The 25,192-nt window shown below is 41.2% G+C and overlaps 1 protein-coding gene across 5 annotated transcripts in view; it reads right to left on the bottom strand.

Annotated features, from left to right (window-relative positions):
- The window catches only part of ARHGAP21 (Rho GTPase activating protein 21), a 194,517-nt gene that overhangs the window by 17,011 nt on the left and 152,314 nt on the right, over positions 1-25,192 (bottom strand). For all 5 annotated transcript variants that reach the window (XM_034760239.1, XM_034760242.1, XM_034760238.1 and 2 more), the window contains 8 exons: positions 10,525-10,683; positions 10,249-10,351; positions 10,107-10,143; positions 9,354-9,479; positions 8,235-8,519; positions 6,833-6,897; positions 6,606-6,754; positions 5-147 (listed from right to left, as the gene is read on the bottom strand). In XM_034760239.1, coding sequence (XP_034616130.1) covers positions 5-147; positions 6,606-6,754; positions 6,833-6,897; positions 8,235-8,519; positions 9,354-9,479; positions 10,107-10,143; positions 10,249-10,351; positions 10,525-10,683 — 1,067 coding nt within the window. The remainder of the gene's footprint in view (positions 1-4; positions 148-6,605; positions 6,755-6,832; positions 6,898-8,234; positions 8,520-9,353; positions 9,480-10,106; positions 10,144-10,248; positions 10,352-10,524; positions 10,684-25,192) is intronic.

Below are 25,192 nucleotides of genomic sequence, written 5' to 3'. Positions count from 1 at the left end.
ATACTTTATTGGTGTGAGCTGGAGGACAGTCATCAAGCCTAACGCCAAAGGTTCCTAAAGCAGATGGCTTCTTCTCAAATGTCTTCCTCATGATGTTTGGAATGCCTTTTCGCCATGTTCCCTTGTCTTTTGGTGGACTTGTCTCATCTTTTTGTTAATTTAAAGCAAATGGGGAGAAAATGGAAATGTTTAAGTCATACAATCAAAACCAATTCTGATTAAAGGCAACAAAAATCACAAGCACAAAATTGTGTCTTTGAAAGCGTGGACATACAACATTTGTTAAATTTCCTACTCTCTCTCTCACCCTCTTCCCTCAGCAGTCCAATTGGTTTCCATTACTGAAAGCAGCTTCCCATTCAGCTTGCATATTACCACTGTGAATAGTGATTTTTAGATTCGGAAGCTATTACTCTTTGCAGCATGCACCATCTCAGGAAAAAGGCAGCAGAAGGGAGTAGTATGCTGCTCAATAGGATTCACCACCATGTATTATAGGGCACCTTAAAATAGAGCAATGAGTAAGATCTCATTTGATTCTCTGACATGTCCGCAGGTTTTGTTAGAAACAATCTCGGTCTTCATTAAAAAGGCACTCACTATCGTCAATTCCCCCCCCACCCCCACCCCCACCTGTCAAACCAAAAAGGCCAACCATTTAGTTTTTTATGATTTGATGCATTTTCATCACTTTCATTGTCCAAACTCCCTGCAGACACTCTCAGTAAATATGCAGAGTTTCTGAGACAAAACCAGGCATCTGGCCTCCACTAAAAAGGATTTGGTCTGAATGGATTTTGCCAGCCTCCCTTAGTCTATATAAAAACACACACTTCTGTCTCTTCACATGACTTGGAAAAAAACAGTTACCTACTTTTTCATAACTGTTGTTCTTCGAGATGTGTTGCTCATGTACATTCCATTCTAGGTGTGCGTGAACCCACCCACGGTCGTCAGAGATTTTTGCCTTAGCAGTATCCGTAGGGTCAGCTATGGCGCCCCCTTGAGTGCTGTGCTCATGTGTCAGTATATCAGGCACCGCCAGCCCTACACCCTCGCAGTTCCTTCTTGCCCGCAACTCCGACAGAGGGGCAGGAGGTCGGGCAATGGAAAGGACATGAGCAACACATCTTGAACAATAGTTACCAAAAGGAAGGTAACAGTTTTCTTCTTTGAGTGCTTGCTCATGTCAATGCCATTCTAGGTGTCTCACAAGCATTGTCCATGGAGGTGGGCTCGGAGTTCACGGTTATACAGCTTGCAGCACTGCTCTGACAAAGCCAGCGTCGTCTCGAGCTTGCTGGGTAAGTGCCTAATGAGACGCGAATGTGTGGACAGATGACCAGGTAGTGGCCCTACAGATCTCTTGGATTGGAACTTGTGCCAGGAAGGCCACTGACTAGGCCTGTGCCCTAGTCGAGTGTGCTGTCACAATTGCCGGTGGAGGCATGTTTGCCAGTTCATTGCAGTAGCAGATGCAGGCAGTGATACAGAACAAAATCTTCTGAGCAGAGACACTAGACAACCCTTCATTCTATCTGCCACATGAATGAACAACTGCACTGACTTATAGAACAGCTTTGTCCTATCTATGTAGAAGGCCAGTGCCCTCCTAACATCCAGGGCATGCAGACTACATTCCTCCTCTGACGCATGAGGCTTTGGAAAGAAGACAGGTAAGTATATGTCCTGGGCAGAAATGCCGGGTGCAGTCGCAGCTGGACCTTATCCTTGCGGAATACCATATAGGGTGGTTCTGAAATAAACACCCTGATCTCGGACACGCTGCAGACCGACTTTATCACAACTAAGAATGAAACCTTCCAAGGGAGAGCAGGAAGCCAGAGGCTCAAAGGGAGACCCCAGGAGCCTTGACAACACGAGATTCAGGTCCCAGGGAGGGAGCGGGATCCCGGATATGTGGGTAGAGATGCTCCAGATCTTTCAAAAACCGGGCCGTCATGTCACAAGCAATGACTGACCTGCCTTGGAACAAAGGGTGGAAAGCTGATATAGTGGCCAGGTGGACCCTGATCGATAACAGGGACAAACCTTGGAGTTTGAGGTGCAGAAGATAATCCAGGATCTCCTGCAGCGAGGCCTGCTTGGCCCAGATACGCTGTTCCGAGGTCCAACACGTGAACCTTTTCCACTTGGCCAGGTAAGTCACTCTGGTGGAGGGTTTCCTACTACCCCCACAAGACCTGCTGAACCTGGGCTGAGCATTACCGTTCATCCGCATTTAGCCATGCAGTAGCCATGCTGTCAAGTGTACCGCCACCACGTTTGGGTGCAGAAGGCTGCTGTAGTTCTGGGACAGCAGATCCAGCCAAAGGGGTAGCTGCAGTGGGGCAGCTATCGAAAGGTCCAGCAGTGTGCCGACCCAGTGCTGGCGAGGCAACGCGAGAGCTATTAGGATAACCTTCACCCTGTCCTTTTTGATCTTCAGGAGGACTCTGTAAATCAACGGCACTGGCAGGCAGGCGTGCACCAGCGCCCCCGAGATGAGAAACGCATCTGACAGGGAGCTCCTGTCCATACCCCGGATCGAACAGAACACATGGCACTTCTGTTCTGCCTGGGCGCGAACAGGTCCACCTGAGGAGTCCCCCACCTCTGGAAGATTGTACTGACCGCCTCTGGATGGAGCGAGCGCTCGTGGTGAGACGAGATGGTCCCTGCTGAGGTGATCTGCTAACACGTTCCTGGTCCCGGGTAGATGCGCGGCTACCAGATGAATGGCATGCCTCACACAAGTCCCAAAGGCAGAGAGAGCTTCATGGCAAAGGGCCGACGACCTGGCTCCGCCCTGCCTGTTGATGTAATACATCGCGGCGGTATTGTCCAAAGGTCCTGAGTTCCCCGACGTTGATGTGGAGGGCAAGATCGTCCTGCAACCAGCAGCCCTGCATGTTGAGCTCGCCCAGATAGGCCCCCCAGCCCAGGTCCGAAGCATTGGAGACCAGAATCAGCAACAGGGACGGGGCCACGAAAAGAACTCCCTCCAACACTGACCTGGGGTCCAACCACCAATTCAGCAACAACCAGATGCGATCTGGCACCCCAACTACCTGGTCTAGGTCATGTCTGTTGGGAATAGAAACAGAGAGTCCTGTGGCACCTTTAAGACTAACTCGGCCATCTCCTCCACCTCTAGACTGAAGTTCTCGGCCACCCATTGAAGCAGGGCCTAGAGATGCAGGTGTTCTTTAAAATCATCCGGTAGGCTGGCCCTCCAGGATCCCGCCACCACCTCATCTGGGGATGAGGACAGTGACTGAACAGCTGGGGGATGCCCCAGGGCATCATCCCCTGTGAGGAAAGCGGGTTTTGGGGTGGGCGCTGGTTACTGTACCCCAACCTCTGAGCACGTTTCCTGCACCAAGCCTGGTGCCGTCAACATTGCTCCGAGTTGGTCGCCGACGAGTGGTGTGAAGGGGGCATAGGCATCACAGGCATGCCCCACGCACTCCAATAGGACCACTGTGCTGTCCACTGGCCGTGCTGCCAAGGTGGCAGTTTAGAAGTCGACACAGCCTCCAGTGCCAATCACGCTTGTGATGCCTTGGTGAGGAGCTAATCTGCCCTTCCACAGCGGAGCAATCCCTTTCTGGTGACCATGGTGGAGCCGTTGATGCCTGCATTTGTCGGCCGACGGTCATCGCTGGAGACCGGTGCTTCGAATAGGAATACCGGTGCTGGGGCCCCGCGCCAACAAGATAACTGGCGGGAGGGTGAACAGTGCTGGTAATATGGAGACCGGCACCTCCCACTAGGAGACCCACATCGAGAGGGCAGAGACTACGAACACAGTGCCCATGATCTAGTGCAAGCCCCTGAAGATCTGAGCTGCAAAGCCAGAGGTCTGCAGCGTGAAGTCGGAGCGCGTTGCCTTGGCTCAGGACATCGGCAGCGTTCAACTGCCTCTGGGGGGGGTCTTGGCAGCTGGCTTGCCCTTGTAGGGAGCCTTTGCCGCTTCCTGCGGCACACGAGGTGCCAGCGGCGCTGGTAAAGGCCTCTGCTCTCTAGGTGCCAGGAAAGCCTGGGAAGGCATTGATCCTTCCACAAGACTGGATCCCCTACTGCTTCCAGGATTCAGCGGTGGATCCTTTGGGGGGCTAAGGGCCCCGACTAGGGAGGCATGTCCATGTGGCTCTGGTGTGGATGGGCAGCCTGAACTGGGTCCTTTGCCCGATACCGGATGGCCTTTCTTGCCTGGTGTCAGGGAGCTAGGTTTCTTGGTCTTCTTTCTTGGCACTGGTGCAGGGGGTGTGCTATGCACTGAGGCCAAGGTCCTAAGAGTAGAGTCCAGCTGGGACGGCTCAGAAGCCAGGCGGAGAGCAGCCTCCATAAGGAGGATCCTCAAATGAATGTTGCTCTCTTCCTGGGTTGTGGGTTGAAGGTTTTTACAGTTGTGACACTTGTCTTTCACATGCGATTCCCCCAAGCCCTTGAGGCAACTGCTGTGGGGGTCACTAACAGGGATAGGCCTGTTGCAGTCCAAGCAGGGCTTAAACACCAGAGACCAGGGCATTCCCTGCCTGGGGAGAAGTCCCCGTTGGGACTAACTTCTAACTACACTTAACAAGTGCTTAACACTAACTACTATAAACCAACTATTTACAAGGCCCTAAGGCTCAAAGTCAGAAGAGACAAAACCGCTAATCCTTACTATGTAAGAAAAGGCGCTCCAACTAACCACCACAGGCGGTAAGAAGGAACTGAGAGGGCACAGGGCCGGCAGCGCCTAATATACCGGACGCATGAGCGTGGAACTCAAGGGGGCATCACAGCCGACCCTACAGATACCACTAAGGCAAAAATCTCCGATGACCGCACACGTGGGCATATGCACAACTAGAATGGAATCCTCATGAGCAAGCTCTCAAAGAACCACCACTGGTTTTGGATACATCCAATCTCAAGACTTAGGGTATGTCTTCACTACCGGCTGGATTGACGGGCAGTGATCGATCCAGTGGGGATCGATTTATCGCATCTAGTCTAGACGCGATAAATCCATCCCCGAGTGCTCTCCTGTACTCCAGCTCTGTGAGAGGCGCAGGCAGAGTCGACGGAGGAGCGACAGCAGTCGACTCACCGTTGTGAAGACACCATGGTAAGTAGATCTAAGTACGTCGACTTCAGCTACGTTATTCACGTAGCTGAAGTTGCATAACTTAGACCGATCCTGCCCACCCCCCCGAGTGTAGACCAGGCCTTAGGGCTAGAAACAGCTGAAAAAGCGTGGCTTGCACTATGTGACTTAATTATGCTAACAGTAAAGTTTTCAAAAGTGTCCAAGTCTCATTTTCAGAGCCCAAGTCTCACTGAAAATCAATGGAACTCAGGCTTTTAAGTGCTTACATCACTTTTGAAAATGGGACTTGGATGCTTCTGAAAATTTTACCCTTAGATAGATGCAGTCTCAATTGCTAAAACTCAGTGATATGCACAATGTTTGGCTCCCCTCAATGATACAGGTAAGTGAGGCTGCATTAGCCCTATAAGTCTCCTGATGTGATCCTGTCCTCTTATTCAGAGGTTCCTGGAGAAATAATGCTGTTTAAGATCCTGAAGGTTACTCATCACTACCTCTCCAGCAAACTGCTATTGCAGTTCTAGTATATAATACGGTATGATAATGATAGTCAGTATAAAGGAAAACTTGTTTGGGGCACAAAACGGAATTTATTCTCTGAGTTCAGGCACACATGTTCAAACCTGAGTGCTCAGTCACTAAAATCAGTGGTCTGACTTTCAGCAGTGCTGTGCACCAACAACTCCCTTTAGAAATTTTGGCCTGAGACCTTACCAGTTGGAGATCTATTACTGACTTACGTTTACAGTTGCAGCTCACTCATCTGTGAAATTTAATATGTGGCACCTCAGGAAAAGCTCAGCAGAGTTTAATTTCTTGCTCTGGGAAAAGCAATACCTTTTTCCCACCCTAAATAGTATGTTTTCCTTTCTATACTTTAAATTCATGGGGCAAGAAAATCCTCTACCGTTATAAAAGGTTGTAGAGAAAAAATTCGTTTTCTTAACAATAGTTTATAAATGGTTCTACCCAGTCATTTGCAGGTCAACCAGGGGAGGGAAAGACTAGTGCTAGATAAGATTAGTCTTCTCTGAAGCAAGGCACAAGCTTGGTAGAGCTTGGCTATGAGAAGCACAACGCTGGTGTATTCTATTGCTGCTGTCACTACAGACAGTTGCAGAAAAAGAGCTAAGACTTACCTCAGAAGAGACTGCAATACAGAACTTCAAGGGCCTGAAAAAACCACCTCCGAGTGACAAAGTTACATTGACTTAGACACCGCGCTATGTTGGCAGGAGATGCTCTCCTGTCAACATAACATGTCTTGACCAGATGTGCTACATCAGCGCAGCTGTGCTGATGTAGCATGATAGTGAAGACAAGCCCACAGACTGTCTGTGATTATAAATACAGCTCAAAAAAGCTAGTTAATGCTTGTTTGCATATGTATATTAACATATCTGAAGATCTGGGCTAAAGCAACTCTTATGTCCTGAACATTTGGCCTTCTACAATGTTAATTTTGTATAGGTTTAACAAACAATCATGTATGCAGAATACACACCTTTAGTGAGCAGCTTCCTTTCTGACTCCTCCTTAGGAGAGTGAGGACTTTGGGTCCTTTGTTCTGTTTTAGTGCCAAGGAATGTTTGCCTGATACTGAGACTCTGTCGAGGTGTTTTGGGGGACGGCTCTGTTTTGCTGCTGGAAGAACTGAAATAAGACATTACTTGGTACAGAGAAGCTAGGTACCAGGCAAATAAAACTGCCTGCTGCATATAGACTGCTTACCTCATCATTGTGCTATATTCTTTAATCCTCCGGCTAATTAGGTCCCTACTAGTGACACCAGTATCCTGTAAATAAATAAATAAATAAAAATCGAGATCTCCTTTATAATCCTAGTTTTGATAATACCATTGCAAAAGCTTATCTAGCCACCTTTAGAATATGCACAACTATTCCCATAATCAGATAACATACACTGGGTAGTTGTAGAGTTCAATTCCAGTACTGCTAAAATGTAATGGGTATTCTCAGGAATAGAGAATATATTCAAATATATTTCAAAACAAAAAATAAAGACATTGTTTGAAAGATTAAAGAAAGGCTATGGTGATCAGTTATAAGTTAACTGCTATGATAGTGTTTTCAAATAAGTGCAGAGGATTTACCCACAGATTTTCAATAAACTTACATTTTAATAGAAGATGTGTGATTATATTCCCGACACTGCTCTGAAAATCTCAGTCTATACACATACAATACCTTCCTACCCACATGTGGCACTGAAAGTTCTACAATTTATCATACGGCTGACTACTTAACAAATGCTTTTAACCACTTCACCAAAAGTCTGCTTATAATCCACCTTCCCTAGGCTAACTATTCTAAAACTGAGCAGCTTCAAACAGCTGTAATTAAAAAGCACCATGGAAGTATTTTTCTTCCCGGAACAAAAATGTAAACCTATTAAAAATACATACAAAAATATTTTACAAATTCAGTATATAGAGAGACCGATATCAACATTTATATATAATATGCATGTGTGCATATGCATACAACATGCCCTATCTTCTAATATGTTTATTAGAATTTATGTAAATGAATATGAAAATTACAAAACAGTTTTTTGAAATACTGGTCAATGTTTCACTATGTAATTATTAATGGTGCAAAGTTTCTAAGTGAAAACTGCTCCTATACTGCTACTTCCCAACAGGGGTCTGCTGGGATAGAATAGGCCAGAAATTACTACTCTCACCTGATTACATTGTAAAATGGGGATTTTAACAGGTATTGTACAGTGTAACTTAAAATATGTTTGTAGTTAAATTAAAAATGATTTTTAAACAACTTTTTAATGGGCAAAACTTATTTTACTATTTCTAAAGTTAAGTATAGATTAACTAAACATCAGATTATTAAATTGCCATCTTTTTATTACTCAATTATTCTTTGGGATATTTAAACTTCAAAAGACAGATTAAGAGTTTATTCTTCTATGTAAATAGATGTAGTTATATGGGTATCTAATTTCACTGCAGTTTTTCTTTTACTCCCTAATCCCTATTTCAATTTAGAGTCAACCAAAAACAGAAAAATATATTTGTCCTATTATAAATAAAAAAGTATAATCATTAAAAGAAAATACAATAGAATAAAACAACATGTAAGATTATACGGCTACCTTATCATTGAGGTTGCTATTGTCTTGTATAGCCTTAATCCATGCTAACATGTCATCTCGGTCTTCAGCCTGAAATAGATACTCGCAGTCTGATGTGGTGAGCCGAAATACATTTTTCCTCTTGGTTTCACTGTATGAGATATCTATCAAACATGCATTGATACTGATAGGTTGTTCTTCTTCAGATGGAGTTGTCTGCTCTTTTTTATCCTTATATAAATAAAGTGAATGACCTCGAAGAACAACATACATTTGCTTCCATGGCCGAATGCTGCCTCCAACTCGCTGGAAAATATGAATCAGTTTGTTTGTGTGCATTACACATGTTATTGTTACCTAGTTATAAGCCACATACAAAACTTTTAGAACACAAAGATTGAACACAGGATGGCACAGAACACTCAGCTTTTGTATAAATAAAAGTACTAGTCACTGACCGCTTTGCACCAAGGGAAAGGGCAAATTTCTCAACTGTCCCTCCTATCTGAACATATAATATTGTATGTGTGGAAATGTGACAGCAGCAAAAGGATCAGAAATTTTAAGAAGGGATGGTTACAGAATTAGCAGGCATTATAACCAAGATTTTCAAAAGTGACTGGGGTGCTCCACTTACGTCACCTTCAAAAGGCTTGATTGTAAGAAGCACTGAGCCACTTCCCTCCCCCTCTGAAAATCAGGCTCCTTCATCTTTGAAAATCTTGGCCTATGAATTTCCAGCGGGTCCATGTTTGTTCAACTTCAAAAATGATGTAAATACACAAATCTGTCCCACTGTTAGCATAAGAAAAATCTACACTCCCAGCATTCTAGAAGTTAATTATTTGCACTAAATAACTAGGTCTGAGATGTGAAATTAATCACCATTGCTCTTAATTTAAACCAACAGAAATGAAGGCAGCTACGAACATAATCTATGAAAGAAGATATTGAAGTTGCCCGATTAAAGCTAAATGCTTAATGTCACTTTTGTTAGTGCCCCTTATATAATGTCTTACTGCATACAAGAAAGCTTTACAAGGAACAGCTCTTGCCTACAAATGACTTTTCTTACCCTCAATTTTGGCAGTTTTTTTTTTTTTTAATATTATCCTTTATGTACGTTAGAAAGCACAATACCTTTCCCTTGTCTGAGACAAGCTGTCGAAAATAGAGCCATCCTTCCTTGGAGGCATCGCCAAAGACCTCCGATGAGGAATCTTTTCTGGATCCAGAGTCTTCTGAAGATTTTTGGCTGTCTGGGACCTAAAGAAAAATAAGTCAGAATATCAAGAGGTACTCTAAATAGATTTCTCAGTAGAGGTCTATATTTAGGTAATTTTCCCCCTCATCCCCCTTCCTCTCGCCCCCACATCTCTATGTGAAGGTTTCCTCAGTGTATGGTGCAAGGAAATACTTATCAGGGTAAGACGGTTTCTACTATTCCATTAGTACAAAATGATTAACTGTGAAGTCACACACTATTCAAGCCTACGTAATTCTTGTGACATTCCACCTTTAATTTATTTTGATATTTTTGTCTTTGAGTGTACCATATACTATAGCTCAGATGTGAGATGCTGCAGAAAATGAAAACCAAAGCCTTTTGTTCAGCTATAAAACAAGTCTAATGGCATTTTAAAGTACCTTTAAAAAAAATAGTAGAGAAATTGGAGAACAGTTCACATTTACTAACTTGTCACAATATGGTGACTTATATTTTTTCCTAAACCTGGCATCAAAAAGTCATTTTAGAATGATTAAATAGGTAACAGAAACAAATTGCCATGATTTCACACATGTGACCCAGCACAATATTTAAAATTCATATAACTCATATTAGCAAACATTAATATCCACAACTCTTAGAATATTGTTAAATATGTTACTAACCTTGATCCCCTTTAAACTAGATACATGTTTAAGAGACCTGTTGGGAGAAAAAAGTAGGTATTATAATGAACATTTTGTGCACTTTTTAATAAAAAAAGTGCAGGCGCCTGTTTGCACGCACACAGATTTGTTCAGGACTTACAATTTTCCTTCTTCTTTATAGTCATCCAATCCCTCATCATAAGATTTGGATCTCTCAGTTTTTGCAGGAGATTGACCATCCAATATACTAGGCCTTATAGATTCTGCAAGTCAATCAAAATTATCAAACACGAATCAGCTGCAATCACATTTTATGTTTTGACTATTTGAAGCAATAAAACATCATAAGCTGTCATATCTTCCCTGCAAAGAAAACAAATTTTAAAAGAAAAAGTTTTTTTTAAAAACAAAACAAAAACAAAACAAACAAACTTACCATGGTCATGGGATAGCTGACGTCGAATTAAAGGAACTGAAGATGTGGGACTGGGAGGAACCGTTGTTATAGTGGGAGCTTGAGCAGCAGATGCAGAAATAACAGCAGAAGCAGGAATGTGTGCAATGTCATGGTCAATACTAGGGCTACTTGGATCATCTACAAGGCAATATGCAATATATTAGCATATTAAACGCTTTAGTAAAGAGCTCAGACTAAACAGCAGGCTGAACTTGCCTCTTCATTAGAATATCAGAAACTAATATCTTAAACATCCAGCCTTTCAAACATTGAGGATCCAGTTAATTCACATTATTAAAACATACATTTTTATTAAGGAAAGTTGGTGCCATATCCTATCGACATACTAATGTTAGTTACATATTTGGGATAAGAATAAAGAATGTTCATACAACTGTCACAATAGAATTTCTATGTTTAAAGGGTATACTGTTTAAACAGCATGATGTTGGTCAGAAAACTATACTTCTAAATTCAGTTGCTGATGCATAAGGAGGCTAAATGCAAGAGAAATGGAATACAATATTCACTGCATTACAATTTATGCATAAAACCTCAAATAGTTATTAATCTTCAAACAAAAATTACAAAAAAGCTCAAAACAGCAATGTTTGAAATGGCAACATACTTAAAAGATAGCCAAACCCCTATTTAAAAGACTACTACCTACCAATTATATCTTCCACTAATTGCTCATATAAATGATTGCAGTCTGTACATGTCCAACACCTCACAGTCTCAAAAGCAATGAGGGTCATTGTGCAGTAATCCAAAAAAGCTTAAGCATTTCCATGATTTTTATGTACTTCTTACAAGATGAAGTGTTGGAAAAACAACAACAGATTTTTCAAAGCGACAGCATATAAACATCTCCTAAAATACACTAAGAATACAAGGAAAATACTTATTCCAGTACAGAGGTACAGGAGAAAGATGGAGAGAACCAGATCATGAGCATGTTGCTGAACTGTACTGCTATAATTAATATGTATGTATTCTAAGTGCCGTGAATTTTAATATGCAGAGCTTCTGAAAAGCCTATTGAAATCAGTGAACATTCACAAACAGAGGTTTATTCTTTGCTTTGTGTGAACACAACTGCATGCACGGTATTGTGCTTTTCAAATAGTCACTAACAGTTCTGTTCAAAACTGTCAGCTTGTACCATCACATTCTGGTTGCACACTTACATTTTTAAAATGGCAGAAAAATCTATTACAAGTTTAGTAATTTTATACAGCCCTCTGCTCTATGTCACCAATGGTATGTTAGATGAAAAGTGAAGCAATGTCTTGAACTAAAAGACTAACGTCCATTATAAAAAGCTGTTCTGTTATACTAAATGTAAAAGTCAGCAGCAGAACTTGCCAATGCAATCTAAAATTCTGTAATTACAACACATTTCAAAGTAAAAGATATTTTCCTTAAAAGCAGGGTGGATAAAAATCAATTATTTAAAAAAAAAATAGATTTTTTTTTATTTAAATCAGATTTTTTTTGATAAAATGCTTTTGGAGGAAGAAACCTATCTAAAGATAGTTTTAATTAAGATACATTATAGCTCAAAGATATCTCATCATGGAATAGGGATTATAAATTCTAATTCGATAGTAGGAGACAATATATTCATGTAATGTTTAAGAAAAGTTTTGTAAATGAGTTCCAATAGTTCATGGATTAGGGACCCAATTTTATGGGGTTCCAGGGGCTTCTATATAGATTATTTAGGTTAATCTTTCTACCTACCCAATGGGACTCAGTGCTCAGTCTAGAAGATACCATCAGAGATGCTTAATTTTGCAGTTCTCAAACTGTGGATGTCTCTCTCCAGAGGACAACGTGCTTGTTAACAGCAAAAATGTTTTTAAATAAATGAACATATAGAGGTGAGAATAACAGACCTCAACCCTATTGTCCCTCTGCAAATTTGTGTACACAGTGTCAATCCCTTACCTCTCTCTTTAATAGTGCAAAATGTAAAATAAGTTCAATGAATAGAAGATTTTTGGAATAGATCTGGACAAGGAGAAGTCTGGAGATAAATGAAAGAAGCGAGGGACATATGTTTGTTTTGTTAAAATATTATATGTTTGCTGTTGAAGATAAAAATCCAGAATACTTAACATTGTTGTTTTAGTTAAATAAAACAATTTAAATGTCTGTCTGGTGATATTCTCCTCCTAATACAGCATGGCAAGAAAATCCTCCAAATATTAATTATTAACCTGTTGAATTGGAGATAGTTCACCTCCCAATGACTTCATAAATACCTGCTTCAATTATCTTTGATAAATGAAATAACCAATCATTCATTTTCTGAATGTACCTTCTAAAAATGAAACCTACATCTATTTTTGAGTTGTGAAAAATATGTATTAAGGTTATAACAACCAACAAGAATGCACTTTTATTGAGAAAACCATGATTAAATGGAGTCTTTGTGACTAGTGATTTAAATTGTGATTTAAAATCAGGATTTAAATCAAATTCACCCTGCTTAAAAGTAATATTTATCTAACTAATTTCAAAGTTTTACCTACTTCCACAGCAGCAATTAGAGACATTAATAAATCATTTCTCTATTATAGTTTGGGGGTGGGAGAAACCTAATAATTACATTTTCATTTTCAGAACTACAGCAGTCCCTCATGGTCCTATTTTCTTCTTTTTCACTGTGCTTTGATCATCCTTTCCAACAGCAAATCATGAAAAATCCCATACTCTAATTTGGACCAAAGGATACACACTTTGAAATGACAATTCCAGCACTGCTTCCTTTAACTGGTTCTTAACATGTAAATTGGGAGTGCTCAGCTTGCAGCTTTTTTTTTTTTTTTTTTTTTAAATGACACAGACTTCAGTCAGAATGCAATAACCCCTGCTACGACAGGCTAGAAATGCTGGCATATGGAATAAATCCACTCAAGCTACAAATACTAGGTTGTTACTTGATACTCGGGATGCTACATGACTTCCCACAGTATGTGCTATTTAACCCATGAACTAGGTTGAAGAGAAACACTTCTCAAGCCACTAAACTCCTGAGATGGCAGCAATGACTCATACTTCACTGATTTTCATACTAATTCAACTTTCTTTAAGATTTACTTTTTTACTAACCTTAAAAGGCTCAAACACCCAATTCAAGGGGCGATGGAGTACTACCACGAGAAATAATTTTAAGTTATTTTATAAAAATAAACCTTAAACTAAAACTAAGCAACAGAATTTTAAAAAAATTGAAACATCTATAATATTTGGAAGTGCAGTGTGTGAAGCAATCAGCGGATCCACTCAGCCTCCAATGTAAGTATTACTAATTTAGCCCAAGATGTTCACAGCAGAACTCTCGCACTGTTTCTACTATGGCTAATTTATAAAGCTGTGGCTGATGAAGTCAATAGATGGGATAGTGGCAGAAAGGGCAAAATACACCTCTACCCCAATATGACGCGACCGGATATAACACAAATTCTGATATAACGCGGTAAAGCAGTGCTCGGGGGGGGGGGAGCGGGACTGCGCACTCCGAAGGATCAAAGCAAGTTCGATATAATGCGGTTTCACCTATAACGCGGTAAGATTTTTTGGCTCCCGAGGACAACGTTATATCGAGATAGAGGTGTATGTGAAGAAAATTTTTCCAAATACAAAGTTACCATTTGTTTACCTAGTTTTTCGGAATTCATGGAAATTTTGCAGTTATATAAATACAGGGCACACGATATAAACCTGTCCTCTCCACTGGGCTAAGATATCTGGCTGCATTCTGCTTGTTACTAGCAGTACTAAACACAATACTGTTGGCATTTATTTTACCACTGTAGTATTTCTGTATGTCACTTCACACAAAGTAGTGACACATTCTTGGGAGATTTTTGTGGTGCCGTTAATGCATCTACATGCCTCTATGCACACAGTGAAAAAACAGTACAGGAGAATCATAGAACCATAGGGTTAGAAGGGATCGCAAAGGTCATATAAATTAACCCCCTGCCAAGGTGCAGAATTTGATGCATCTAAACCAGTGGTCCCCAATCTTTTTTGTCTGGCGGGCGCCAGATGACGAGCCACGGAGGACCGTGATGGCGAACGAGCATCCACCGAAATGCCGCCGACAAGCAGCAACGTCAATAGGCATTGCTGCCAAAATGCCGCCAACAAGCACCGTCATTCAGAGGCTTAGCCTCCGAAAATCGGTGGCGACACCTCCGGATGCTGCTGCTTCTCGGCGGCATTCCGGCAGATGCTCGTCTGCCGGCCAGTACGCAGGCACACTTAGATGCCCCAGCGGGCACCATGGCACCCGCGGGCACCGTGTTGGGGACCCCGGATCTAAACCATCCAAGACAGATGTCTACCCAGCCTCTTTTTGAAAACTTCCAGTGAAGGAGCTTCCACGACCTCCCTAGGCAGTCTGTTCCATTGTCCTACTGTTCTTACAGTTAGAAAGTTTTTCGTGAGGTTTAATCTAAACCTACCATGCTGTAGTTTGAATCCAATGGTTCTTGTTCTGCCCTCTGTGGCAAGAGAATAATTTTTCTCCATCTTTCTTATGACAGCCTTTCAAGTATTTGAAGACTGCTATCATGTCCCCTCTTAATCTCCTCTTTTCCAAACAAAAGATATCCAATTTCTTCAGCCTTTGCTCATATCGTTTGCATTCCATCCCTTTGATCATTTTGGTCGCTTGCTTCTAGATCCACTTTCTCTACATCCTTTTTATAAAGCGGTGACCAAAATTGGACACTGTACCCCAGCTGAGGCCTAACCACCACAGAGTAGAGCAGTGCTATCACCTCCTGTGATTTGTGTGCTATGCCTCTGTTAATGCAACCTAAAAATTGATTCCTCCCCACCTTTTTTTTGGCAACAGCATTGCATTGACGACTCATGCTGAGGTTGTGATCCACCACAACTCCCAGATCCTTTTCAGCAATGCTGTTGCCAAACCAGTTATCCCCCATTCTGTATTTGTGCGTTTGGGTTTTTTTCCCCCAAGTGTAGCACCTTACATTTGTCTTTGTTGAATTTCATTTTGTTGTCTATAGCTCAGTTCTCCAATTTATCAAGATCCCTTTGAATTTTAGTTCTAACCTCCAAAGTGTTTGCAATACCCCCTAGCTTTGTCTCATCTGCAAATTTGATCAATATGCTCTGTATTCCTACATTCAGTGCATTAGTAACTATGTTGAACACCACCCAGCCAGAACAGCGCCCTGTGGAACCACACTTGAGACCTCCCTCCAATCTGACATCATTCCATCAAACTCTTTGTTTGTGGTTGTTTAAGGAGATCTAAAGAAACTCACAAACCTCAATTGTTTGAGAACTATTGTTTTACTGTATGTTTGGAAGGGGTTGCTAGAGTCTCGTGCAGTGGTTCTTAACCATTCCCAACTACTGTACCCCCTTCAGGGGTCTGAAGCCCAAGCCCTGCCACCTGGGGCTGAAGCATATAACTTAGCTTTATGGGGCCCCCTGTGGTGTGGCGTCTGGTGCACTGGGAGGGAGTAGAGGGGTGTAATGCATCCCTTTAATTCCTGGCACCAGTGTGCCATACCACTGCTTCCTGTAGGGGGGGGGCGGGAAGCAGGCTCCACAGAGCCGTTAAGTCTCTATCTTGTGCAGGCAGAGCAGGCCCAGGAGAAGAGAAAGCACTGCTTCTGCCCAGACAACGTGCCTGGAGCCATAATTACACCAGTACGGTTAAGCTGGTACGTCAGATCTGTCTCCGTTTACTCCCTCCCAAGAGGAACAAGAAGGCCAGAAGGGAGAGTTTCCCGCTTTTTGGGACAGAGATTGTGTTTTTGTTAGCTATGTGTACAGTGCCTCGCATAACAGGCCCTGATTGGGATTTCCAGATGTTACCATAATTCAAAAACAAATCCCTAACATGGTGGGGGGGAAGGGACATTTTATAATTAGACTTTTTTTTCCTTGGTGGTTTAACTCTTTCCCCATTGGGTCTTACAAGTGGAGAAGACATGGGAAGAAGGAAAACAGGGTAGTAGTACAGCTAGAAGTGAAGATAAGAATGGCCATACAGGGTCACACCAACGGTCCATCTAGCTCAATATCCAGTCTTCCGAAAGTGGCCAATACCATTCCCTATGAAGTACCTGAACAGAACAGGCAATCATCGAGTAATCCATCCTCTATTGTCTGCTCCCAGCTTCTGGCAAATAGAGCATGATGTTGCATCCCTGCCCATCCTTGTTAATAGCCATTGATGGCCCTATCCTCCATGAATTCATGTAAATCTTTTTTGGACCCAGTTACAGTTTTGGTCTTCAAAACATCCCCTGGCAATGAGTTCCAGAGGTTGACTGTGCGTTGAGAGAGGAAGTGCTTTCTTTTGTTTGTTTTAAACCTGCTGCCAATTAATTTCATTCAGTGACCCCTACTTCTTGTGTTATGTGAAGGAGTAAATAACATTTCCTTATTCACTTTCTCCACACCAGTCTAGATTTTATAGACCTCTATCATACTCCCGCCAAGTCATCTCTTTTCCAAGCTGAGAAGTTCCAATCTTTTTAATCTCTCCTCATATGGAAGCTGTTCCATACCCTTAAATCATTTTTGTTGCTCTTCTTTCTACCTTTTCCAATTCTAACATTTTTTCAAGATGGGGTGACCAGATCTCCACGCAGTATTCAAAGTGTGGGCGTACCATGGATTTATATAGAGGAATTATGGTATTTTCTGTCTTCGTATCTATCCCTTTTTTAATGGTTCCTAACATTGTTAGCTTTTTTGACTGACACTGCACACTGAGCGGATGTTTTCAAAGAACTATCCATGGACTCCAAGATCTCTTTCTTGAATGGTAACAGCTAATTTAGACCCCACCATTTGGTATTTAGTCTAGTTGGAATTATGCTTTCCCAACATGCATTACTTTGCATTTATCAACATTGAATTTTATTTCCCATTTTGTTGCCCAGTCTTCCAGTTTTGTGAGATCCCTTGTAACTTTGTAGTCTGCTTTGGACTTAATTCTCGAGTAGTTTTGTATCATCTGCAAATTTTGCCACCTCACTGTTCAACATATTTATAAATGATCTGGAAAAAAAGGGTTAAACAGTACTGGTCCCAGTACAGATCCCTGGAGGACAGTACTATTTACCTCTCTCCATTCTGAAAACAATCCATTTATACCTACCCTTTGTTTGCTATCCTTCAACCTATTACTGACCCATGAGAAGACCTTCCGTCTTATCCCATGATTGCTTACTTTGTTTAAGAACCTTCAGTGAGGGACCTTGTCAAAAGCTTTCTGAAAGTCTAAGTAGATTACATTCACTGGATCCTCCTTGTCCACAAGTTTGTTGACCCCCTCAGAGAATTCTAATAGGTTGGTGAGGTATGATTTCCCTTTACAAAAGCCACGTTGACTCTTCCCTAACAAATGATCTCTGTAACATGATGTACTACCATATCCTGCAAAAAAATGTAAAAAACTAAGAAAAACAAAGACTTGATAAAGATCTCGGTCTCTGTCATGACATTTGGGGGTGAAGTATAGAGCTACAATACTGTCAGCTTGTAGACCAGAATAAAAATGGTTTGAACTCTTCTCCACAAGAGTGGCATTCCCATTCTCGAATGAGGGAAAAGGAAAGCAAACCATACATTTCTGGTTAAACAAAAACATATTACTAGATCAGGGCATGAAAAGAAAGCCAGCTTTATTAAAAGGAGTAAAATATTTATTCCTTTCTTTCAGCAATTATCTGGCACCACTCAACTTAAATGGGGAAGGGTAACTAGGATAAATATTTATTTTAAAAAAGCAATGTTGTTTTAAAAACCTTCATAAAAAATTTATAGGAAACAGGAAAATCTGTAATATGCAAACTATTGTCTCTCTAAAAATAATAGTGTGAGCATTACTGATTTATTCCAACACCTAATCAAAATTTCTTTCCTTACTTCCTGAACAAAGCTAAAAATGGCATCACTTATTCAAATAACCTGTGTATTGTCCATTCATCTTGTTTTTTAAGACAGACAAAATTAAACTAATTTAAGACATTTACAGTACTTAAGTAATCTCATCTGTAGCAAACTGTGTATAGCCCTAATTACTTTATCATATTTTACAGTTTATCCCCAAGGCAAACAGGCTTTTAAGTCAGCCTATATCAAAATCTTCCCAGTGTTATGAAGTTGTCAGAGTTTTTTTTTAAAAGCTACAGTAAAGTGACAGTCTAGCTTATTACCTTAATACAGATTTTATTTAAACCCCACAAACTGCTTAAGTAAAAAGAATGTAGAGTAGGAAAAAAATCTCAAACAAGTTGATACTGACAATCTTGTTAACATTAATGATTTTAAAGTCTTCCTGTTCTTCCTCCCACCCCCAGCCTTTCTTTTGACAAAGGATCAGAAGGCCGAGGAAGAATAGGTACAAAATGTTTTCCCACCTTTAACAAAGTGCTTTTCTGCTCCTTTTTAGCTTTATATGTATTTTTCTCAGACCTCAAATCACCACCACCACCACCACATACTCCTACTTTTCTCTCTGTGCACAGAACTGTCCCCTCCATTTCAGCTTTGCTGCAGCTGTTCTGGTAAGCAGCTCCTTGCAGAGCCTAGGGAAGGGTGTGCATCATCAACAGAACCATGAAAATGCCAGCACAAAGGGCTGTCAAACGCATTAAGCAAACAAACTGGAGAGTAATTAAAGAAAAAATTATCTTCTCTCTTTCAGTTACAGTAGAGTCAGTGGTTACTTGCAACAGTAAGTAAAAATGGGATTTCCAGTTGACAATATCCTTTTAAGCACTTACAGATAACTGGTCAAACCTACCTGATTAAAACATTAAAACCAGTCTCCTTATTTAAAAAGGAAATATGACTAAAGTCTATTTTACGTCACTGTCTGCCCAGTGACGTAAGAGACAGAGAATGAATCAGCAAGAAAACTAGACTACAATGATGTGACAAGCTGTATGTTGAAACAGCAGCTATTCTTGTTAAACATGTTTCAACAAGAAACATGACAAGCATGTTTGATTTTAAAATAAGATTGCACTGTCTTGCATTACAAAAAAACTTTATACAAAGGAAAGGTGTAAGTGTTGTGTACATACACACGTGTGCAATACAATTTAAACCAGAGATTCATAACCTGCAAAAGGTCAGAACAATTATACTTTTCCAATTCAATTAACTGTCTCACTAGGTACCCACTGTTATTTAACAAATTATTATTTGTATTACAATAGCACCTGGAAACTCAACTGAGATCAGGGACAACCTGTTGTGCGAGACAATGGACATACAAAAAGTAAATGACAGTACCTGCCAAAGAGTTGACAGCCTCAAGGACTGACCCTGTAAAGATTTACATAGGAGTTTAACTTTATATACAGATGAGACAAAGGGTGGTAGAAAGGGAGTATAATTATCCCCATGTTACAGATAGGGAACCGATGCTCAGACATTAATTGATTTGCTCAAGATTACACAGGAAGTGTTTGGCAGAGCTGAACTGAACTCAGATTCTCTAAAAACTCTGACTGAGGTTAGCAAAAATTCTAGTCCTAGAGTATGTCTACACCACAGTTAAAAACCCGCGGCTGGCCTGTGCCAGATGACTCAGGCTAAAGGGCTGTTTAATTGATGTGAAGACTTCAGGCACAGGCTGCAGCCCGACCTGTGGAATCTTCCCACCTCACAGGATTCTAGAGCCTGGGCTCCAGCCTGAGCGCAACCGTCTACATGGCAATTAGACAGCCCCTTAACCCGAGCCAGCCAGCACTGCAGTGTTAGGGAGCAAGGCTAACTGGCTTTTCCCAGGGGAGAAATTGGGAAGGCTACCATCACCCTCCTAACATCATGTGCAGGTGTACTGGGCCATTGTGAGGCAGCAGCAAGAAGCCATTCACCCTATGAGAGAGTAAAGTAAGGTCAACTCTGGCTTGCGCTACCCTGCTGCATCTGGAGAGAGAGTGCGAGAGTCAGGCACACTTCCAAGAAACTCCGCTGGGAAAATACAGCTCTATCATTCTCGCCCCACCCCCACAACAATCAGCAAAGCTAACTCTTGCAATTTTATCGTGATTCCTGGAAAATTTGGAGTTAATATTTAACGCCCCAGCTGTCCAGAGTTCATTTTACAGTGTGAGAATCTCAGTCTCCATTAAAAGAGAAAAGCTGTAATGTAGATATAGCCTATGTCGGAGTAACTTATGTCGCTCGGGGGTGTGAATAAATCACTCTCCTGAGCGATATAAGTTACACTGACATAAGCGTCAGCAGGGACATCGCTATATTGGCAGGAGAACTGCTTCTGCCACTGACAGAGGATTGGCTACTTAAGCCAGTGGGAGAGCTCTCTCCCATCAGCTCAGTGCAGCTACATTAGAGAGCTTACAGTGGGACGGCTGTATCAGTGCAGCTGCACCGCTCTAAACTCTCTAGAGTAGCTGTGCCCTAAGTCTCTAGCCCTCATGGTTGCAAAGAAAAGCTTGAAACCATGAACCCTAATACCAGACAGCAAATAAGAACCCCACATTTATTATTTTTAACACTTTCATAATTTTAAGCCAATCATTTTTGCAGCCTGGTTTAGGATTTGAGCACTTGGAGTTGGCAATATTGCAATCAGTATCTCAATACTACAAAATTCATCCACAAATTATATTAAATACTGCAGCTCCATCTCATAATGTATTATAAAGCATGTTATTTTTATAACATTTATTAGGGATAATAATTTAATATATGGTCATGAAGCATATTCTAACAAGTATGTAATTTAAACAAGGCCTATTGCAGGGATCGACAACTTTTGGCACGCAGCTCACCAGGGTAAACACCCTGGTGGGCCGGGCCAGTTTGTTTACCTGCCACGTGCGCAGGTTCGGCCAATCGCGGCTCCCACTGGCTGCGGTTCGCCACTCCAGGCCAATGGGGGCTGTGGGAAGCAGTAGCCAGCACTTCCCTCGGCCCACGCCGCTTCCCACAGCCCCCACTGGCCTGGAGCAGGTAAACAAACCAGCCTGGCCTGGCCCGCCAAGGTCCTGGCGAGCCGCGTGCCAAAGGTTGCCAATCCCTGGCCTCTTGCATGATTTAAAGCCTTAGAATATGCTATATTTTCTTTAATGATGTACTTGTGTATAGATGGACCTTTAAAAGTGTTTTTAAATTTGGCTTGTAAGCAGAGGATTAATAAAATAATATATGGAGATATACCTATCTCATAGAACTGGAAGGGACCCTGAAAGGTCATCAAGTCCAGCCCCCTGCCTTCACTAGCAGGACCAAGTACAGATTTTGCCCCAGATCCCTAAGTGACCCCCCTCAAGGACTGAACTCACAATCCTGGGTTTAGCAGGCCAATGCTCAAACCACTGAGCTATCACTCCCCTGCATAGATAGCACACAGAAAATGTATACTCGTGTTCAAATCCACAGAATTACAACAAATTGGAGGTGGGAAAATTCAATTTCTTTAACTTTTCAGGGTTTATGAAAACCTGATATTGTATATGTTTTTGTTTGGTTTTATTTTAAGATGTTCCCACAGTAATTCATGTATAAATCAGCACTGTAATTCTGGTTACTCATCAGTCTTGCGGATTTACAACACTGAATGCACTTTGTAAAGGGAGTGGTGGCAATCTGTGGAAGGCTGCGAGAAAGTGAGCAATACGAAATTATGCTGACAAAGTACAAGGAGCTCAAACAATTGACAACAAAAATAGATCTTTTTCGTTGGTGGGGTAGTAATACAGCCACAGAAGTTTTCCTTGCAGTGGGACAGCATGTACTTGTATAATTCAGTCAATCACAGCAAATAAGCAGAAGATCAGTTTCATCTACTGCAAATGAAACATTTAAATTAAAATTGTTTCTCATTGTTTCCTCATAATTCAGTTGATAAATAATTCCCACAAAAGGAATAATTATCTTACTTTTTAGGTGTAATTTAACTATTAAACTTCTAATGGAGTTTGGTTTATTCTTTATAAAAATGCAGCCACAAAACTATCAACAGTTCATAAAAGATTAGAGTTAGTTTAAATCCCACTGCATTATGCTAAGGCAAACTCACATTTAACATCAACTTCAATTTTTTTCTCAACACCTGACCTTGACCACAGAACTATAATGTACATGCTGCTAAAAAAAAAAAAAAAGTTTAATCGATTCATAGATTCCAAGGCTAGAAAAGACCATTGTGATCATCCAGTATGACCTCTTCCCGTATAACACAGGCCATAGAATATCCCAAAATTAATTCCTAAAGTGTATCTTTTACAAAAATATCCAATCTTGATCTTAAAATTCTCAGTGATAGAAAATCCACTACAACCCACTGTAAATTTTTCAAATGGCTAATTACTCTCACTGAGCCCATTATCAAATATTTGTTCCCCATTTAGGTACTTACAGACTTTAATCAAGTCACGCCTTCAACTTCTTGTTAAAGTAAATGGATTGAGCTTTTTGAGTTTATCGCTAGAAGGCATGTTTTCTAATCCTTTAATCATTCTTGTGGCTCTTCTCTGAACCCTGTCCAATTTATCAATATCCTTCTTGAATTACAGACACAAGAACTGGACACTGTACTCCAGCAGCAGTTGCACCAATGCCGAATACAGAGGTAAAATAACCTCTCTACTCAGACTTGATATTCCCCTATTTATGCATTCCAGGATCACAGTAGCCCTTTTTGGCATAGCCTCACACTGGAAGTTAATGTTTCAGCTGATTACCCACCATGCCCCTCAAATCTCTTTCAGAGTCACTACTTTGCAGGATAGAGTTCCCCATCCTGAAAGTATGACCTACATTCTTTATTCCAAGATAAATACGTTTAATTTTAGCTGTACTAAAATGCATATTGTTTGCTGGTGTCCAGTTTAGAGAGATCTGGATCACTTAGTAAATCAGTGACTGTCCTCTTCATTATTACCACTCCCCCAATTTTTATGCCATCTTCAAACGTATCAGTGATGATTTTGTTTTCTTCCTGGTCATTAATAAAAATGTTAATTAGCATAGGACCAAGGACTGATCCTGGCAGGACCTTGCTGGAAACTCTCCCGCACAAGGACCCCGATTATATTTGAGACTTACCAGTTAGCCACCTTTTAATCCATTTAATGCATGCCATGTTAATTTTTTATTTTTTTTTAAATCAAAATGGGCAGTACCAAGTCCAATGCCCTACCAAAGTCTGTTACATGAATACTATTACCTTTATCAAACTTGTAATCTCACTTAAAAAAAATCAAGTTATTTTGACATGATCTATTTTCTATAAACCCCAGGTTGATTTGCATTAATTATATTACCCTCCTTTCATTCTTAATCGATCAAGTCCGGTATCAGACGCTCCAGTATCTTGCCCACGATCTCCCTACATCCATTTTACAAAAACTTAATGCAGCTGGACAATTAGCAGTATGACTTACTAATTACACTGAGCACTGACATATGCATGCTATCATCTAACATATATACTTGTTTTGTTAGTCTAACAAGTAAACAGCATGTGCATTTATGTCTAGCAAGCTACATATATATGGATCTACGTATCTCAGTATCCAAGCACAGTAAAATTTCCAAATTACCAGGTTTACAAAATAACATGGGGTTATGTCTCAATATAAATACCTTCTACTCAAGGGGGCATTCTGTGCCAAAAATATTAAAAATTCTGCAAATTTTATTTGTCAAAACACCACCACATAATGCCAGTTTCAATTATTTTGGTAATTTATTTCAAAATACCTGTCAGCAACTATGTCTGTAATAATACAGACATACAAAAATTCCTCAGGGGCAGAGAGTTAAAGAAACCTCTATGACAACCCAGTTCCTGTCTCTCTGCTCCGTTCCCCCACCCGTGCCCAGAGCCCAATGGGGGAGGAGGGAAGGGGGCAAAACCCCTTTCCCTCTGAGCCTAGCCACCAGGCTCCTCCTAGCCAATACACCCTCCCCCCTTGAACCCAGCCATGGGCCCCCCCTTGCCCAGATACCTGCACCCCTTCCCTGCCAAAAGCCCAGCCATGAGGCCTCCCCTTGCCTAGATACCCGCAGCCCCTCCCCTACCCCCCAGCAGTGTCTTCTATGGGCGAGCTGGGCTCTGCCAAGTCCAGTGGCCCTAGTGGCAGCCAGAGGCACTGCAGCCCATTTCTGTGTGGGAAAGGAAATTCTCCGCACACATTAATTTCTGCAAAATTCTGCATTGCACAGAGGCGCAGAATTCCCCCAGGAGCAACCCTCAACGTGGGATATCTTTCAAGGTAAACAACATATTTGGACTAAGACATTTGCTACTGTCCCTTTATCACCTGAAGGGTTTTTTTTATTAAAATGACATGTTAAGAATGTTGTGCACATTTAATTGTACAACATAGCCAAAAAAATCCAATACCTGTTTTTAATTACATCATCTTCTCTAGATGTTATTGACTATTCACTTGGAAGTCGAAGTTTTAATTTTAAATGCATTTTAAGTTACAGAAACACAAACTAATGCTTGAAAACACTAACTTGTAGTTTGTTTTCATGCTCCTGTGCTGTAAAATACCAAAATTATTTTAAAAATTTGTTCCTAAACCAAGCAATATTGAAAGATTGAGCCTGGAGCTATAGTAATTTTGCAGGCGAAGATTTAAATCCC

The sequence above is a fragment of the Trachemys scripta genome, chromosome 2 (genome assembly GCF_013100865.1).
Source record: "Trachemys scripta elegans isolate TJP31775 chromosome 2, CAS_Tse_1.0, whole genome shotgun sequence".
In the NCBI taxonomy this organism is placed as follows: Eukaryota; Metazoa; Chordata; order Testudines; family Emydidae; genus Trachemys; species Trachemys scripta.
This window is presented reverse-complemented; position numbering and strand designations above follow the sequence as displayed.